The following is a 19,287-nucleotide window of genomic DNA, read 5'->3' on the forward strand; positions in this document are numbered from 1 at the left end:
TGAAACTGTCTGCAAGACTGAGATAAATATTACATACTTTCCTCTCACATGAAAATGGCAGAAAGCAATTTTATTTTAAGCTAACGTAAAATTGCTGAATCTTTCTACCAAACAAAGACTAGATGTACCAGTATTCTGTGGAATTTTCAGGGGAAAATCATCTTCAGGGAACTGTTTCTTAGCAAATATGGAGATGGTAGCTTCTGTAATCCAGAGAAGCAAGTACTGGGTTAAGAAACTCAGTCCAAGGTTTAGGCCCTTAGACTTGTTAGTGAGCATTAGCCAAGAAGGAAATACAAGGAACTTGGTTTACTCTCGAAATGGTAATTGAACCCTACTCTCGCTTTATAAACAAACAAAAGAAGTAGATACATAAATGAAAACCAAGGTCTCACATTTCTAGACAATTACTTTTTTCTTTATATTTTTTGGTAATAACTTCTTTTATTTGGGACTAAAAACATGATTTCAACATTCTTAAATGAGTCTCCATTTCCCACTTTTCAGCCATAAAATGTAGCCTCTTGCTACCTCTCTCTTACTGAGAGGTGACAACATGCTAGCAGCCCTCGCTCTTGGCGCTTCCTCGGCCTCCGCGTCCACTCTAGTGGCGCTTGAGGAGCCCTTCAGCCTGCCAGGGCACTGTGGGAGCCCCTCTCTGGGCTGGTTGAGGCTGGAGCCGGCTCCCTCTGCTTGTGGGGAGGTGTGGAGGGAGGGGCCCGGTTGGGAACTGTGGCTGCGCACTGCGCTCGTGGGCCAGCGTGAGTTCTGGGTGGGTGTGGGCTCGGTGGACCCCACACTTGCAGCAGCCGGCTGGCACCGCTGGGCCCGGGCAGTAAGGGGCTTAGTACCTGGGCCAGGAGCTGCAGAGGGTGCTCCAGGTCCCTGAGCAGTGCCGGCCCGCTAGGCGCTGAGCTCAAATTTTCGTCGAGTGTCAGCTGCTTCCCCACAGGGCACAGCTCAGGACCTGCAGCCTACCATGCCCAAGCTAGCCTCTCCGCCTGCCGTGGGCTCCTGTGCAGCCCGAGCCTCCCGGATGAGTGTCACCCCCTGCTCTGCGGCGCCCAGTCCCATCAACTGCCCAAGGGCTGAGGAGTGTGGGCACAGGGCACAGGACTGGGGGCAGCTCCACCTGTGGCCCTGGTGTGGGATCCACTAGGTGAAGCCAGCTGGGTTTCTGGGTCTAGTGGAAATTTGGAGAGTCTTTATGTCTAGCTGAGGGATTGTGAATGCACCAATCAGCACTCTATGTCTAGCTAGAGGATTGTAAACACACCAATCAGTACTCTGTATCTAGCTAACCTAGTGGGGACTTGGAGAACTTTTCCTTCTAGCACTCTGTGTCTAGCTAAAGGATCGTAAACACACCAATCAGCACTCTGTCAAAATGGACCAATCAGCTCTCTGTAAAATGGACCAATCAGCTCTCTGTAAAATAGACCAATCAGCTCTCTGTAAAATGGACCAATCAGCAGAATGTGGGTGGGGTCAGATAAGCAAATAAACGCAGGGTCCGGTTGCCTTCCACACTGTAGAAGCTTTATTTTTTTGCTCTTTACAATAAATGTTGCTGTTGTTCACTCTTTGGGTCCACACCACATTTATGAGCTGTAACACTCACGGCGAAAGTCTGTAGCTTCACTCCTGAAGCCACTGAGACCACGAACCCACTGGGAAGAATGAACAACTCCAGACACACCACCTTTAAGAGCTGTAACACTCACCTCGAAGGTCTGCAGCTTCACTCCTGAAGTCAGCGAGACCACGAACCCACCAGCAGGAAAAAACGGTGGACACATCTGAACATCTGAAGGAACAAACCCCGGACACACCATCTTTAAGAACGGCAACACTCACCATGAGGGTCTGCGGCTTCATTCTTGAAGTCAGCGAGACCGAGAACCTGCCAATTCCAGACACATTATGACATATTTGCACTCTCTCTCTCGAGTGCGTATAAACCACCTTTATATCCCTATCTCCTGTAATTCTCACCAGCTGGTAGCATAACACTTTTAGAGCTTAATCTTTATTCTGCTTACTTAAACAATGAAAAGATCTCTACTATCCTCTTGTGTGTGACTCAGTGGATGTGTTCAGTCATTTTTTTGACAGGGCTAGATAGGCAACCTAACTTGTAGTAGAATAAGGTTCAATGCCACAGAAGCAAATGCAGGCCCCAAAATGTGAAATCTCCAAGCTGTGAACAGGAGCTGACAATAGCTCACCTCAGGGTAGGGCAGATTCTTTTTCCGGATTTGCTTTCAAATGTTATGTTAACGTCCACCTAAAATAACTGCCAAATACTTCAAACCTTGCTCCAAAAAAATTCTAGAAGTTTGTAGCAGAATAGAACGTAAGAGATCATGTATGTCTAGCCCTCTCATTTTAGAGATATCAAGTATGTCCAACAAGTTAAGTGGCTTATTCAAACATGTTCTGAAACTTAGGGGATGTGATGGTTAATACTGGATATCAACTTGATTGGATTGAAGGATACAAAGTATTAATCCTGGATGTATCAGTGTGGGTGTTGCCAAAAGAGATTAACATGAGTCAGTGGGCTGGGGAAGGCAGATCCACCCTTAATCTGGTGGGCACAATCTAATCAGCTGCCAGTGAATATAAAGCAGGGAGGAAAAAACACGAGAGAGAGAGAGAGATGGGCTTAGCCTCCCAGTCTACATCTTTCTCCTGTGCTGGATGCTTCCTGCCCTCAAACATCGGACTCTGAGTTCTTAAGTTTGGGGACTCTGACTCTCCTTGCTCCTCAGCTTGCAGACAGCCTACTGTGGGACCTTGGGATTGTGTAAGTTAATAAACTCCCCTATATATGTGTATGTGTGTGTATATATATATGTGTGTGTGTGTGTGTGTGTCCTATTAGTTCCCCACTTGAAGAAACCTGACTAATACAGTGGGTATCCTGGCTCTTTATAGAGGATATTATTCAAGGATTTCTTAAACTTGGGAATGTAAGACTTCAGGGCCGGCCCCGATTTGGGAAATACTGAATTAATAATAACTCTGTCACTTCAGGCAATCCCTTTGCACTAAAGCCACATAGCCGTACTCTGTTATAAGATAGCAAGCAGCTGATTTAGAATATAAGCCTATATCTGTCATTTTCATATTATTTCATCAAATAGAGAAAAATAAACATAAAGTTTTTGAGAATATAAGGGCCCTTCAAAACCCACTGGCCAAAGTTTGAGAAACTCAGGACTTCAGCAATGCACCTAAGAAACCAAGCTCATGAAGACGTCAAATTTTAATCAACAGATTAACTAACAACCTTTCCATCCCATTTCATGATTTCTCTTTTCTATAGCAAATGATGTTTTTGGAAGAAAAAGAGTGCATATTTCCCTTGCCTGGCTACTCAAAATGTGTTCCTCTGACTAGCAACAACAGCATCACTTGAGAGTTGTAAGAAATGTAGATTCCCAGGCCCCAGCCTAGACGTAATGCATCAACCTGTATTTTAACAAGATCCCCAGCTAGGCTGTTTGCACATTAAGGTTTGAGAAGCACATCTCAGAGCACTAGTTTTAAAACTAGGTCTATTAAGATCTTGAGAACTTTCTCAAAAAACAAATTCCTAAACTTCATCATTCTCTGACTCCAACAATCTCTGCAACAATGTGGCTAACACAGCACTGGGAATGGACAAACACGGCTTCCGATTCTATGTTCTTTCCAATTCATTTTATGAACTTAGGCAAGTTCCTCAGCTTTTATAAATTTGTGAAATGAAGATGACAACAGTACCTTCTTCTCAAGGACCACACATAAAGCATTTAAATATTTGATAAGTGCTAGTCACAATATGGGTGTATTTTGCCTTGGCAAAAAGTAATGCCTAATTTTATGCAATAAACAATTCTTAATTGTCAACTAATATATAAGCGAATATTGTTAAGTTGCTCAATATAATGCTTATCACAAAAACGGTATGTAACAGCTACATAAATACAAAGAAAATCATGTATTTGGCACCTTACTGCCATTGGGTCACTATTATCTCTCCATATTAGAGGTACAACAGTGTCAAAAACTAGCATCTGATTAAATAACAGAAATAACAGCTAAGTACTTAGTACTTTCATCTTTCTAAGCAATTTATATGATATGTTACTTAATCCTGACAACCTGATGAGGAAGGTCCTTCACACATCAACATTTATGCATCTCTTTGATTACTTCTCATGCATTAATTCCTAGATTTGGGAATCACTGAGTTCAAAGTATATTGAACCATCAAGGCTACTGATATGAACTACTAAATATCTCTCAGGAAATGTAGTCAATAGTTTACATCCAACAGTAGTATAGAAAGAAGTCCCATTTCCCCAAAACTTTGTTAATAACAGGCATTCTCTAATTCTCCAAATCTCTAATAAAAATTTGTCATTACTTAGGAATACAATATAAAGGGAAATAACTTCTTCTAAATGTCCTAGATAAAACAATCTACCATGAAAATTAATGTCTCCTAGGCAACCAGGAAGTCAGACACAATGAAAAAGAAACACTGTTCTCTTGGTTAAAAGAATAAAAGTGTGTTTCCTTTTAACTAGAAAAATAAAGTTGTTATTCCATTATGGCTGGAAATATTAAGGTTCACTGTAAAAAATAATCTGCTATTTTTATACCCTGGCATTACTTAGTGAATGGCAAGAATCTAGACCAACCCTAGAAGGCACGAATGTCTTTGGGGGACATCAGAAAAAGCCTTAACGCCAGACACTTCTTCCAACTGGAAAGGAGGTTTCTATTTCAATTCTCTTAAACACTGGGGGCTCAATTGTTAACCAAGAATGTAAATGAGCTTATTAAAAGCTGCTGGCTAATGGATCCCAAGACTAACCTTAGGAGGAACAATGCCCTGTCATCTAACTGAGGAACAACACAATCTGAGCTAGCCCCACTCTCAAACATACTTTATTGATTATTTAGAAAACAAGGTACATAAATGAATGGTTGGAGACATACATTGAAGATTATATGATTTATAAAACATTCTAATCTACAGGCGTATGTCAAAATTCCACCGTAGAAGAGGAATCCTACAAGAAGATAACAAGGTGAACAAAGAGAAAGAGAAGACAACGTGAAGTGCCTCAGAATTTAAGCAAACAAGCACACCCGTAACATTTTTATACAAAGAGACTTTTTTAGTGAAGTATATTAAGTCATCAACTTATGTCACTAAAAAAATTTTCAATTGTTAACAAGTCAAAGAAAATCCAAAACCTCAGCTATTTATAAACAGAAAACACCTAGGTATTTCAAAATGCCAACTGCCTTTTCAAGATCTCACTTCATCAGTTACCTCTTCTCTGTTCTGTCATTCTTTTTTTTTTTTTTTTTTTTTTTTTTGGTACATCTACTTGTTTTACATATTTAACCTCATTCTCACCAGTTCCTTCCCTTTCTCCTAAAAAGATGTTCAGGGATTACATACACTTAATAACCTTTCCTCATTAAACTCTAATCACCTATTCATTTAATAAATATGTATTATATACTTGCCATATTCCAAATACTATTCTAGTGGTAAATATGACAGACCAGCCCTCTGCTCTCATGGAGTATTCTAGGCACAGGGTGAGGATTGCAAGCAGTAGAGACTACAAGTCAGTCAACAAGGAATAATATTCTGATTGTGACTTGAAGGAAATGATCAAGATGCAACAACAGGAAGGGACTTGGAAGAGGCAGAAGTGGCTGCTTAAGTGTCAAAGAAAAGGGGAACCTCACGTTTGATCTGCGATTTGAATAAGGAGTCCACTATATGTGACTATATGGGGATAAAATGTTCCAGGTGGAGGAAACAGCAATTGCCAAGGCAAGAATGATCTCAAGATCTTAGAGGAATGGAAAGAAGAGTGTGGAGTTGAGTCTAACAGCCGGCAGCAAGGCACAGGTGAGGAGATGGGTTTGAAAGATGAGCAGGGAACAGATCATACAAGGTCTCGTGTGGTGTTTCACTTAATGAGTGTTGAGAAACTCATGATGACAAAGATTCAAGCTCCAGAGTGTTCAGGGTCTAAATGTGACTTTCGAAAAAAGATTTCACTATTGTACATTAAAAATCATCTCCGGACGCCAGGTGTGGTGGTTTATGCCCCTCATTTAGGAGGCCAAAGCAGAAGGATCCCTTAAGAACAGGACTTCAGGACCAGCCTGGGAAATACAGCAAGACACCATCGAAAGAAAGAAAGGAAAGGAAGAAAAGAAAGAAAGAAAGAAAGAAAGGAAAGAAAGAAATTAGCTGGGTCTGGTGACTTGCACCTATAGTCCCAGCTACTCCAGAGGCCGTGGCAGGAAGATTGCCTGAGGCTGGGAAGTTGAGGCTGCAGTGAGCTGTGATCATGCCCCTGCACTCTAGCCTGGGTGACATGGTGAGATCCTGTCTATAAAAACAAACCTCGGGAGCTTAAAAAAAAATGCACATGCCCCATTCCCAGATTGTTTTTCTGTTAAGATTTTTGAAAAGTGACATAAAATTCACATACCATAAAATTCACCCTTCTAAAGTGTACAATTTGATGGTTTTCGGTATGTGCGCAAAACTGTGCAATTATCATAACTATCTAATTCAGAATACTTTTACTCCCAAAAGAAAAACCATACATTTTAGCAGTCATTTCACATTTTCCTCTAGCCCACAGCCCCTGACAACTATTATTCTACTTTCTGTCTCTGTGGATTTGCCTATTCTGGACATCCTATAGAAATGGAGTCATACAATATGTAGCCTTTTATGTCTAGCTTATTTCACTTAGCTTGTGTTCAAGTTCACCCACGTTTTACCATGTATTCATCCTTTATTCCCTTTAAAGGCTGAATAATACCCCATTGTATGTATACACCACATGTTTTTCTCCATTCATCACTTGATGGACATTTGTTACCGCATTTTTGGACATTTGTGAATAGTGCTGTGAATATTCAGGTGCGAGTTTTGTGTGGACTTATGTTTTCAATTCTTGAGTGTACACCTAGGAGTGAAACTGCTGGATCATGTGGGAACTCTATATTTAACTTTTTGAGGAACTGCCAAGCTGTTTTCCTTAGTGGCTATGCCATTTTATATTACCACCACCAATGAAAGAGGGTTCCAGTCCTCCACATCTTCACCAACACCCCACTCCAAGATATTTTAAATTAACTGGTTTGGCTGAGACCTAGGCATCAGGCTCTTTTGGTTTTTATTTTGAATGTTTCTACAGTGATTCTATTCAAAACGTATAGTGAAGGCCAAGAAGAAGCCCTTTCTCCAGCCTGTTCATTGCCAACTTGGTATTTATACCTACTCCCTCTTCCTGATAAGTATTCGTACCTACTCCCTCTTCTGCTCCACAGTTCTTCAGACATGTTACTTGGTGCCACCAGTACTCTCAGTGACATCTGCTTTGACTCATCCAGTGAGACAAGGAAAGACAAATAAGGAGGACATAGTCTTATACTTTTAACAGTCTCACTTACTTCTGAGTAGAGCCAGTGTCTGTGGGAAATCTTCACAGTTATCCCCATGTCCAGATAGGTTTTCTCCGGGCACTCTGGTTTCCTTCCTCATCCCAAAGGTGCATGTTAGGTTAAGAGGCATGTCTACGTGGTCCCAGTCTGAGTGAGAAGGCGTATGTGGAGTGTGCCCTGAAAGTGAATGGCACCCTGTCAAGCGTGGGTTCCTGCCTTGGGCCCTGAGCTGCCAAGACAGGCTCTGGCCACCTGAGACCCTGAACTGCAATGAGTGGGTAAATAATTATCCTGCTTTTATTAATCTTTCTTAAACATATGTAGAGATCATCTTTATTTCTATATTTAATATTAAAAACATTTTGGTTTTTATTTAGAAGTTTGGTGATGTTTTGTGAGATGAAATATGCCACAGGCATTTTTTTTTTTCAATCAGCCTATGGTCAAATTGGTTTCATTATACATTGTTTTGGTTAAAGTTGTAGTTTCTAAGAACCTACCTATGACTCAAGTGAGGACTTGTATTTTCATGTAATGTGAATCACTAACCCCCTTCTTCCACTGATTGATCCAATGAAGACCTTTTACACAAAAAGAGGTCACCAGTTAAAAATATATATATACACACACACACATATATACATGTATACATGTATTTATACATGTATACATACATATATACATGTATTTATACATGTATACATACATATATACATGTATTTATACATGTATACATACATATATACATGTATTTATACATGTATACATACATATATACATGTATTTATACATGTATACATACATATATACATGTATTTATACATGTATACATACATATATACCCACACACATATATATGTGTATATATATGAGTGTATATGTGTGTGTGTGTATGTGTGTGTGTGTGTGTATATATATATGATCCTGAAGTTCTTTTCATCTAGTCAAGATATAGGGTGTAAATGGATACTTCTATGTTTTATGCTTCTACCTGACCTTGAGTATTAAACATGGTATTGTATTTGCAAAAATGTATAAAATTTAAAACTATTTTTGTCATTTTATAAAATGTTTTCTTCCAAACCAAACACAGGTGATGAAGGTCTAAAACACCAGCATCAAGCCTTAGAGCTTTGTGTTTGTAGAAAATATCAGGGAAAAGCCAGGCACAGTGGCTCATACCTGTAATCCCAGTGAGAGGTGACAATATGCTAGCAGCCCTCACTCTCAGTGCCTCCTCAGCCTCCGCATCCACTCTGGCGGCACTTGAGGAGCCCTTCAGTCGACCACTGCACTGTGGGAGCCCCTCTTTGGGATGGCTCCCTCTGCTTGCCCGGAGGTGTGGAGGGAGAGGCGTGGGCGGGAACTGGGACTGCACGCACCACTCACAGGCCAGCCCGAGTTCCCACGGGCACAGGCTTGGTGGGCCCTGTACTTGGAGCGGCCAGAGCTGCCTGCCCACAGCAGTGAGGAGCTTAGCACCCCAGCCAGCAGCTCTGGAGATTGCCCCGGGTACCCCAGCACTGCCGGCCTGCATGCACCATGCTCAAACTCTCACCAGGCCTTAGCCGCCTCCCTGCCAGTCAGGGCTGGGGACGTGCAGCCCGCCATTTCTGAGCTCCCCCACTCTGCTGTGGGCTCCCCAGTGGCCCGAGCCTCCCTGGGCGCCGCTCCCTGCTCAGTGGTGCCCAGTCCCATTGACAGCCCAAGGGCAAGGGCTGAGAAGTGCAGGCCTGGCTCCGGACTGGTGGGCAACTCCACTTGCAGCCCCTGTGCTGGATCCACTAGGTGAAGCCAGCTGGGCTCCTGAGTCTAGTGGGGACTTCGACAACTTTTATGTCTAGCTAAGGGATCATAAACACACCAATCAGCACTCTGTGTCTAGCTCAGGGTTTGTAAATATACCAATCAGTACTCTGTATCTAGCTAACCTAGTGGGGACTTTGAGAACTTTTCTGTCTAGCACTGTGTCTAGCTAAAGGATTGTGAATGCACCAATCAGCACTCTGTGTCTAGCTCAGGGATTGTAAATATACCAATCAGTACTCTGTATCTAGCTAACCTAGTGGGGACTTTGAGAACTTTTCTGGCTAGCACTGTGTGTCTAGCTCAGGGATTGCAAATGCACCAATCAGTACCCTGTCAAAACAGTCCAATCAGCACTCTGTAAAATGGACCAATCAGCTCTCTGTAAAATGGACCAATCAGTAGGATGTGGGTGGGGCCAGATAAGGGAATAAAAGCAGGCTGCCAGAGCCAGCCAGCAGCCACCTGCTTGGGTTCTCTTCCACACTGTGGAAGCTTTGTTCTTTCCTTCTTTGCAATAAATTTTGCTGACGCTCACTCTTTGGGTCCATACAACCTTTATGAGTTGTAACACTCATCACGAAGGTCTGCAGCTTTACTCCTGAAGCCAGTGAGACCATGAACCCACCAGGAAAAACAAATAACTCCCTACGTGCCACCTTTAAGAGCTGTAACACTCGCCCTGAAGGTCTTTAACTTCACTCCTGTGGGCAAGACCATGAACCCACCAGAAGGAAGAAGCTGGAGACACATGTGAACATCTGAAGGAGCAAACTCCAGACACACCATGTTTAAGAACTGTAACACCGTGAGGGGCTGCAGCTTCACTCTTGAAGTCAGTGAACATCTGAAGGAGCAAACTGCAGACACACCATGTTTAAGAACTGTAACACCGTGAGGGGCTGCAGCTTCACTCTTGAAGTCAGTGAAACCAAGAACCCACCAATTCCAGACATACCAGCACTTTAGGAGGCCTAGGGCAGATCACTTGAGGTCAGGAATTTGAGACCAGCCTGGACAACATTACAAAACCCTGTCTATACTAAAAATACAGAAAATTAGCTGGGCGTGGTGGTGGACACCTTTAATCCCAGCAACCTGGGAGGCTGAGGCAGGAGAATCACTTGAACCCAGGGACAGGTTGCAGTGAGCCAAGATTGTGCTGCACCACTGCACTCCAGCCTGGTTAACAGAGGAAGACTCCATCTCAAAAAAAGAAAAAAATATCAGGGAAAGACAGAAACCCAAATAAAAAAGAAACAGATTTCTACACTGAAGGACAAAGTATGGCATGACTTCTCAGTCTGATGGAGGCTGAGATTTTTTTTTTTCATTCTGAGTCATCTTAACAGTTTAAAAAAAACAAACAAACAAACAAAACAAAATCCAAACCATGTTTTTCATGTGTACTATAATAACGGAGAGGAACTTACTGGTTTAAATACGAAAACAATACCTAAGGAAGAGAATTAGAAGTTGAAAATCACTTTACTGTTATGTATCTATCTGGAGTAATCAAAATTCCTACTATATTATAGTCTGTATACCGTCAAAAAAGATTCACAGATATTCATCTCCATGGACTGTATGAAGACACTATGGATATATTGGGACATCAGTTCAGAAATGATGTCAAAAGCTTGTATGATAAATCTAAATCAGCTGTGATCTTTCAGAAGCAGGAGCTTCCGAAGGGGTTCCTGTAACATCCCTTTATCAGAGCAAGGCCACTCAGAGGTTAAGAAACATTGGGTCTTTTACTTTAACAGCTCTGACATATTATTTTAAAAATAAACACCAAAGGAAAAACTATATAAATTATATTTTGAACACTTCCATTGAACAAATTAAAGTTCCCAACACAAGTGAATACAAGATAACAATTACTATTCTGCATATGAGAGAAATTATTCCACCATTTTTGACTCCTGAATTGTTGGCAATATTCATGGCAAAGCAATGCTGCTCATAGGTTTTTGCTAAAACAGAATATAAGGCTAATTACAGTGTCAATTATAGCTATGTGTCATTTGTACTCTATAGCCTTACTCCTATTTTAAGTGTTCTACCATATTCTTCCAATATCTAATGGTGTTATTCACAAGATAACTACATGACTGATACATCTTTTACATAACAGTGTACCACAGGTGGTACAACCTTGTAAGAGAACAAGTTTAGAAGTATATAATGCACATCTTCCTTCAATCCTGTTTATTAGCATATGGAAAACACACTTGAAGATAACCAGATAGAAACTCAAGGCCTTGAATCCAAAGCCATCCCAAACTACTGATTCCCCGCGTTCTCCCAGGTCCTCAGAAAATGTCGGTTAAAGGAAATCACAAAAAGTCAAACTATAGCCTCTGTGTTATGTCCCCACTAAAGCCAATATGGCCAGACTTTACTGTAGTTGAGAGGTCCTTGCTCATGGGGTCTCGAAATAGAGCTTCCAAATTTCAGCAGAGGTGGCTATTATAAAACATTAAATAAAAGGTGAATTTAAAGTAATCAAGTGTTGTCTCTTCTTCCACCATCATGGGTTTTACAGCACAGCATTATCCAGGGCTCCATTCATGGTAATTCTGCTTTTTCATTGCTTGACAAATGCCTTCCCATTTCCCTGCACCCTAGACAAATTGGTATTTCTCAGCAGCTCTTAGAATGACAATGGCAGTTTTCTCTTCATCGTTTTTTCATTTCTTCATCCTCTCACCATGACAGGCACTCATCAGGGGATCTCCAATCCTACCCATCTCATTACTTCTTCATTCTATTTGTCACCATTTGGAATTTCAGAAGTCTTAATTATTAGCTTACTCTTACCAACAGTAATGAGGCTCTGGCTGCCTACTGGGGAGCATCATCGAACACTAACGAGCTAGCAGACTGAGACCCACACCTGAATCCCATCACGTGGTTCCATTGTTCAGGCCAGGTGGGACATTTCTGTCTGCAGGCAAGCTTTCTGCAGGAGAGCTGGAGTTTGCAGGGTGGCTATTATGCATTCACTTTGGTCTTATGATTCACACTGACTCAAAACAGCTTTCCTGTGTGGTCATACTCATTTACATACTGGCTATTACCTTCCTTATAATAACACTTACTGTTTATTTCTGCCTTGTCCTCCTTTTCACTTGTATAAGAGCTTCCTCAAGCTAAGAGTTCTCAAAGGGAACACTAATTGGTCATTTTTGTATAGCTACTTTTGATCTCCTCCTGACCGAGAATGAACAGTGAGTCTCTCACAGCCATCTGGGCGATCCAGCTGTATACAGACCTTCCTTGACACTCCCGCAGTAGTCAGCATACTGCCTCAACACAAAAGAGGCTAGACAAATGTTAAGTGACATGTATAAAGTTTTCTGAGCACCACAGACAGACCCAGATGCAGAGGCGACAGAAAGGTAAAGGATTAAGAAGGAGCTGGTGCCTCTGAAACTATGACAAACATGTCTTTATATAGTTAACGAGGGAAGATGCAACTGACCCAAAATCCATCTCTTCCTTGACTTCCTATCCTTTCACAGCAACAAGAGCCTTGCACCAATGAGGACAAATGAGCATTGGTTGAATACTCCTGTGTGCCCAGCCTACATTAAGCATTTGACCTACATTTGCTCACTTAAACCCCAATGGTCCCTACAGTACATATGGAGGAAAACAAAACTCATAGAAGTCAAGCAGCTTGATCAACATCACCCAGTAGCGAAAAGCCCAAAGCTCTTCTCAATACAAGTGGTCACCCAACACTGCTCAGAAAAGGGTGAGGCAAAATGAGGGCCTAGGGTGGGTTTTGGAATAGCAACACCCTGAAGGTGATAGAGGCTGGTGTCAGAGAAGAAGAGCAGTGGCATCACCTAGGTGTGTAATGCTGCCTTTGTCCCCTGTTGCTGCTGCCTTCTATCCAAGGTGACCACCGTGTTGACCACTGTCTAGGAAGTACTGTACTCAGAACAAAGGATGCTCTCTTTTTTTCACATTTTTATACAGCTAAGAGAAGCCATTTCTGAAAACAGGACTTGGAGGTCAACGTTTACATATGATGCCACCAAGGACATCTCCTGATGATACCTATGAAGGAGAGACCGTTCATTAGAAAACTTGTGCAGTAACATTTACATTGGCATTTGTTAACCATACTAATAACAGCTAATATTCCTACAGCCCTTGCTATATATCAGACATTATGCTATAAATGCTTTATGTAAATATCTCGCTTAATCCCCTTCAAAGCCTTGTGAGGTATTTTTATCATCCTAATTTTACAAGAGAAAGCACTAAGAGTTTAAGTCCCTTGCCCAAGTTCACATGGAAATAAGTGATGGAGCCAAGATTTGTACCCAAGTATGTGACACTGGTCTCCTCCCCACCTCCAGCAGTGCTAAGAAAGATCTTCTGCCCACATTGCATTATGTGCTGTACTTTTTTCATGTAAATGATCACTTCAAATGTCTACATCCTGGTGGGTGAGCGGAGGAGGTGACAGGAAGAACAAAAAAAAAAAGATATGATGTCAAGAAAGGAATTAATTTTCAAGTGCACAATCGCTGCTGCCCACAGAGTCTGTCTGTTTGGTTTTCCATAGGTATAAAGAGATTATTCAGAGTCCATAAGGTGGCCATGCCAGGCCTCTCGGGGTCAAGCGGACAGGCCAAGGGTGTACCCAGGCTCTCCTTAGCTCTCTACATGGCTCTGCCTCATCTGCTTGCTTGGTTCACCCATGACATCAGAGAAACAAAGATGGGAGCAATGCTACTTCAAGCGTATGCCAGTTACTAAGGGTAACTTATGGCAACTCTCATTGCCACGTGGGCTGAGAAGCACAACATAATAATTAAAAGACTGATAAGCAATCACTAATGAAATGTATAGGTATTGTTGAAAAACGCATTTTGAGTCCAAGTGAAACAATGATGTGTGTTCTCCCAGTGCAGAATCTCTGAGCTCTGTAATCTTAAAGGCTTTTGCTTTTAAGATACTATTTCACATGCCAGCTATTAGTAACCCATACATTTGCACCCTGGTTTCATGACAAAAATGAGGAAGGACAATTGCTTTCCCAAAAAAGGCAACAAATAGAATTTTTTTAAAAAAAAACCTTTCTCTTGGAAAATTTTGATCTGTTTCAAGTGATCTTGTTCAGGAGACCCCTACTCCAAGAGTCCTGCTGGGATAGAGTTGTGCTGGCATCACTCGACTCCTACCTTTGTAGTCTTTGCCTTTGTGTGTTGCAAAGCCTGTTAGAAACAGCTCATGGAAGCAGGGCTCAGAAGACAAAGGTGTGCGCTAGGCCCTGCCCCAGCTTTGTTCTCTAACAGGAAGCACAATGTCAACCACTCTCTAGTCATCTCCCTGACCCATGTCCCTGACTGGCACACAAAGAGGGCCACATGAAACCGTTCCATGGCTCAGGCCAGGGTTTCACACATAAATTACCCTTAGTAACAGCACATGCCTGAAGTAGGGTTGCTCCCAACTTAAATATTTCTCTGACGTCATGGGTGAACGAAGCCAAGCAGATGAGGCAGAGTCATATAGGGAGCTCAGGAGAGCTTGAGTATGCCCGTGGCCTGTCCACTTGACCCCTGAGTCTAATGACTCAGCATGATCTTTGGAGTTCTAGGATGGCATTATTTACTTCTCTTGCATAGTCCAGAAGGAACATTTTTCCAACTAAATGCTGATTCCCAAGAGCTCTGACCTCCAGTCAAAAGAGTAAAAGTTGCTTGGTAAGCTCAGTGCCGTGGTCTTCTATATCAGGAAGGGCCCAGGCCTAGCACTCATGTTGTGGCTTCTTCCTCCTGCACTCTAGGCAGATGTCGCTAATTAACTATGACATGTTCTCCTGCAGGGTATTAACAGAATCTTTCAGATAGCCATTACCAATCGATCAGAGTTGCTGCATGACATGGAAAACCTATTGCTCATTTCACTTTTAGGCTTTAGACTAATGACCCAGGGAAACTTTTCATGGCAGCCCTGAGATGGTTCCTTCCATTTCAAGCTAAGGATGTGATAATACATGTATCTTCCAGAATCTTGACTCTTTCAATTAGGAGCATGAATAACAAACTTCTGGCATTGAAATAACATGTTCTATGGTAATCCTCTGACTAATCACCTTGTTAATAAATATCTAAAGACCGCATTTTTCTCTGGGCTTCCAACTTCCATGGGAACATTCTGATTGTGACATAATTTTTAAATTAGTGGGTTTATTCATAGTTTTGTGTTAGTAAATGTGAAGCTTTTTACTAATTAGCAAATTCTGTAAATCCACAGCAGTATTAATTTTCAACTGTATGGGGAATTAATATAAGAAAAAAGAAATAAGGAGACAATTAAAATATCCCTAGAGGCAGTCATTTCTATAAAATTCAGCACAAAGCAAGAAAACATTAACCCATTTTGAGGGTGCATTTAGAAAGGATTACAAAAGATGTGTCAGTGTCACAGAGAACAAGTGAAGCATGCATTTACTGTGGCTCGCACTCTCAGTTACAGCTAAATTCCCTAACGACATTTTCTCAAGTTACTGCTGCTGAGATGTCCCCTCCTGCCTTGATGCACTTTTCTAGCACTTTCTCATTTAATAAGGTTTTTATTATTTCTTTACTGATGTTTCCACTCAAATTGCTGGTGTGCTCTCTTTCACTTTAGGGAACAATGCACAGTATAATGTTCTGATCCTCAAAAACTGCCCTACAAGAGGTCTCTTGCTAACCAAGTGCTTGCTCATATCCATTTCACTTTTCCCACTAACCCACTGAGAAGATGGAAAACATATGTATCTCTGGGCTCCTGTTTAACCTCCCAGCTCCAGAAGATGAGAGAAAGCATGTCCCTCTCACAGGCACTTACGCCATTTCTTATGAAGCCATCCCACACACTGTTAAACAAATCTGACTGTTTTTCAAACTCCCCTTTAACTGCTTCATCTCATTGCTAAGATGTTGGAGTCTTCCTGTGTTGGTGGCCATGGAAACCACCTGTATTATGTGTATAATGGCATGAGGTCTTTTCTTTGCTTTTCCTGCCATGCCAGGTTGCTGGGGACAGGCCAGAGCCCTGTGTTTAGACAAGTCAAGTACAGATGTTTAAGAATGACAGCTCCCAACAGCTTCAGATCATAGCTAATACCAAAACTAAACTGCAACATGGTATGCTCTGATGGGGAAACTGTGCACAGTTTGTAAGTACACAAACAAGACAGTACACAGATAATTGTAGGTTCCATTTGGGGGCAATTTTCTTCCCTTATCCTGGCTATCAGTGATATAATCTGCTGCAGAAGAATGTGGTGTTAACCAATTAGTGTAACACATAGAAGTGTCTGTCTTGTAATTCTGTATTATTTACAGTGCCTGGGACGCACTCCTAATACAGGGCTTCTCACAGACACAGTAATTATGCATTTGATTCTCTGTCTTACATATTAGTTAATGATCTCCTTAAGGGCTGGGAATACTGTCAGAGATTGGGATTGCCTATCAGCCCCCTCCCAAGCAGACCTAAGCATCCAGGTGGTAGGCAAGAACAGCTTCATGAATGGCTAGGCAGTTCCCAGTAGTGTCTAGAAATTCTGTAAGTAAATTTTAAATAGCTTGGTTCAGGCCAGAAACCAAAATGGGTCTTCCTGTTCCCTCACCCCAGGTCTGCAGTGACATACTGTCCTGATCTCCTCTTTCTGTTTGAGGTTGAAAATGGTATTGGGAAGAACCAGGCAGGCCTTATCTGACCTGCTTACCATGTGGAGCCTGATGGGCAGACCATTCACAACCACAAGCAGGTCCAAGAGAAAGAGGACAGAATAGAGCCGGTCCTCTATTTTTAGATGATGAGTTTCCCTCCATTAGCATGTTGTCACCAGGCAAGGTAGTTGCTGATTCTCCTGATGTAAGGAGACACAGAGAGAGAGAGTATGTGTATGTGTGTGTGTGTGAGTGAGTGAAGGAGAGGTGGGGGGAAGGGAGTAGGAAGGGACACAGAGCCAGGGACTAAAGAGAAAAGTCCCTTCCTAAGAAAAGAATAAGATAATATTTTCACTTACCATCCCTATATACACAGCAGCCAACACAGTGCCAGGCAAATAATTGACACCCAATAAACATCAGCTGAATGAATAAATGGATTCATTCATTGCACTTTTCCATATCTCTATCTCTAGTATTTAAGATTTGTTGAATGTATCTTATAAGAGCCTACTGTTGTACACCAAACCAAACCAAAACAGCAGAATGTCCTAAGGTACTAACATATGTGTAGAAATTACACATCAAATTACCAATCAGATAGATGCTAAGGTAGAACTGAAATATGGGCCAAACCCATTTTGGAAACAAAGAACAAAGTCAACACTCCAGGTCAAGCTTTTAGACAGCTATTCTTCCAAAGCACCTGGACACCAAGACACACTCAACAAATTTCAGGTCATTCCTTCTCTCATTAAGCCAGTTACAGCCAAGTTATAGAAGTGGAGTCCTTACAAGTCACTATTGATAGAATAAGAGCTAGTCAAAGAATATTTGAGCCATTTTTTTCCCAGCCTCAGATGATGGGGGAAAAGAAAAAAAAAAAAAACACCTCAATCAAGGATGTCAAAATGAACCAATCTGCAATAGTCATCTGGGCAGGGGACAGGTGAATAGCCCAATTCTTCTCACAGAGATGAACAAAAAGTTCATGCCATTATCCAGGATTACTTGAAAAGGCAACTCAGTGACTGAGCTTTGCAGTTCTGACACCATTCAAATAGAAATGAGAGCTGGAGATAGAAGGACTGATGGCTCATTCTCAGGAATGTCTGTGACTATGCTTAGATGTGTCAGTAGACAACAGCTTCCTACAAAATGGTACAGGCTTTGGCAGCCTCTTTTTTAAAAGGCCTGTTAGTAACTACTCAGGCACCATTCTTAATATCAAAACGCTCTCTTTTTTATTGCCCAGACTATGGGAATCTGGAAAATGAAAGAAAAGAAAAAAAAAAAAGAAAAGAAAGAGAAAGAGAAAGAAAGAGAGAAAGAGAGAGAGAGAGATAATTCTGACTATCCCTAGGTAAACTTACACCTGTCAGTTAACTTGATCCACTAGTTATTACCTGAAAACATGCTTTCCCTTTTTTTTTGAGTTCTCATTCATTTATTCAACATCTACTATGTGCCGGACCCTGTGTTAGATGCTAGGGATACAATGGTTAATGAGAAAAAAATATGTCTTATCACAGGACTCATGATTTATCTGTCTTATAATTAATCTATATTATTTCATTTAACAACTACATACATTAAACACTGCCCTTTCATGGTTATGGAAAGACAGCAGTGAACAAAACAGACAGTCTCTATTCTCTGATCCAGGGGAAAAAGACTAAATGAGTTAATAAGATTTTCAGATAGTTAGGAGAGCTGGAAAAACATATATTGGGATAATGCAGTTGAGAGTCAGTGATGGCATGGCGGCAGGACTGTTGTTTGAGATAAAATGGCCAGGTGGTGTCTCCGAGAAAGAAAGTCACGCTTGAGACTGGAAAATGAAGCCAGCAATCCAGGAAGGGTGTTTGTCAGGGTGGCCCACTTTTCCACACTCCTAGGTTTTAAGAGGAGCCTGGCACTGACTATTAATAGGAAAATAAGTCAGTTGGCCTACTTGGAGGGTATAATACCAGCCAGCACCTTAATATTCAATGTGTGGTCTGGGAATACCAGCATCAGTATCACTCAGGAGCTTGTTAAGAATGCAAATTCTCAGCTCCACTCCAGATGTAATTGATCAAAATCTGCACTTAACCTGATCCCTTGGTAATTCATATGTATACTAAGAATTTGAGAAGCCCTAGAGCTAGCCACCTTGGCTAAGACCTAAAGTCATGTCCACCAAGCGTGGCCTCTATCAGTCATTCCTTTGTTTATTTCAGAATTCATTTGAGAAATTTGAGAACCCAGGCATAGAGGAGGGCTGCTATTTATTGGAGGTCCTCAATATCCTCTAAATAAG

At 41.6% G+C, this 19,287-nt stretch overlaps 1 protein-coding gene across 32 annotated transcripts in view; it reads right to left on the minus strand.

Moving 5' to 3' along the window:
• The window catches only part of LOC105483059 (fragile histidine triad diadenosine triphosphatase), a 1,492,666-nt gene that overhangs the window by 802,572 nt on the left and 670,807 nt on the right, over positions 1–19,287 (minus strand). For 18 of the 32 annotated variants that reach the window (XR_011620120.1, XR_011620124.1, XR_011620122.1 and 15 more), the window contains one exon: positions 1,725–1,807. The exons of 13 other annotated variants lie outside the window; for them this stretch is intronic. Coding sequence is in view for 13 of the 19 variants with exons in the window: in XM_071092017.1 (XP_070948118.1) it covers positions 1,725–1,807 (83 nt within the window). In the remaining 6 variants the exon portion in view is untranslated. Of the gene's footprint in view, positions 1–1,724; positions 1,808–1,857; positions 1,904–19,287 lie in introns of all 32 variants that reach the window. One more of the 32 variants, XM_071092013.1, reaches the window with a different exon arrangement.

Source organism: Macaca nemestrina, chromosome 2 (genome assembly GCF_043159975.1).
Source record: "Macaca nemestrina isolate mMacNem1 chromosome 2, mMacNem.hap1, whole genome shotgun sequence".
NCBI lineage: Eukaryota > Metazoa > Chordata > Mammalia > Primates > Cercopithecidae > Macaca > Macaca nemestrina.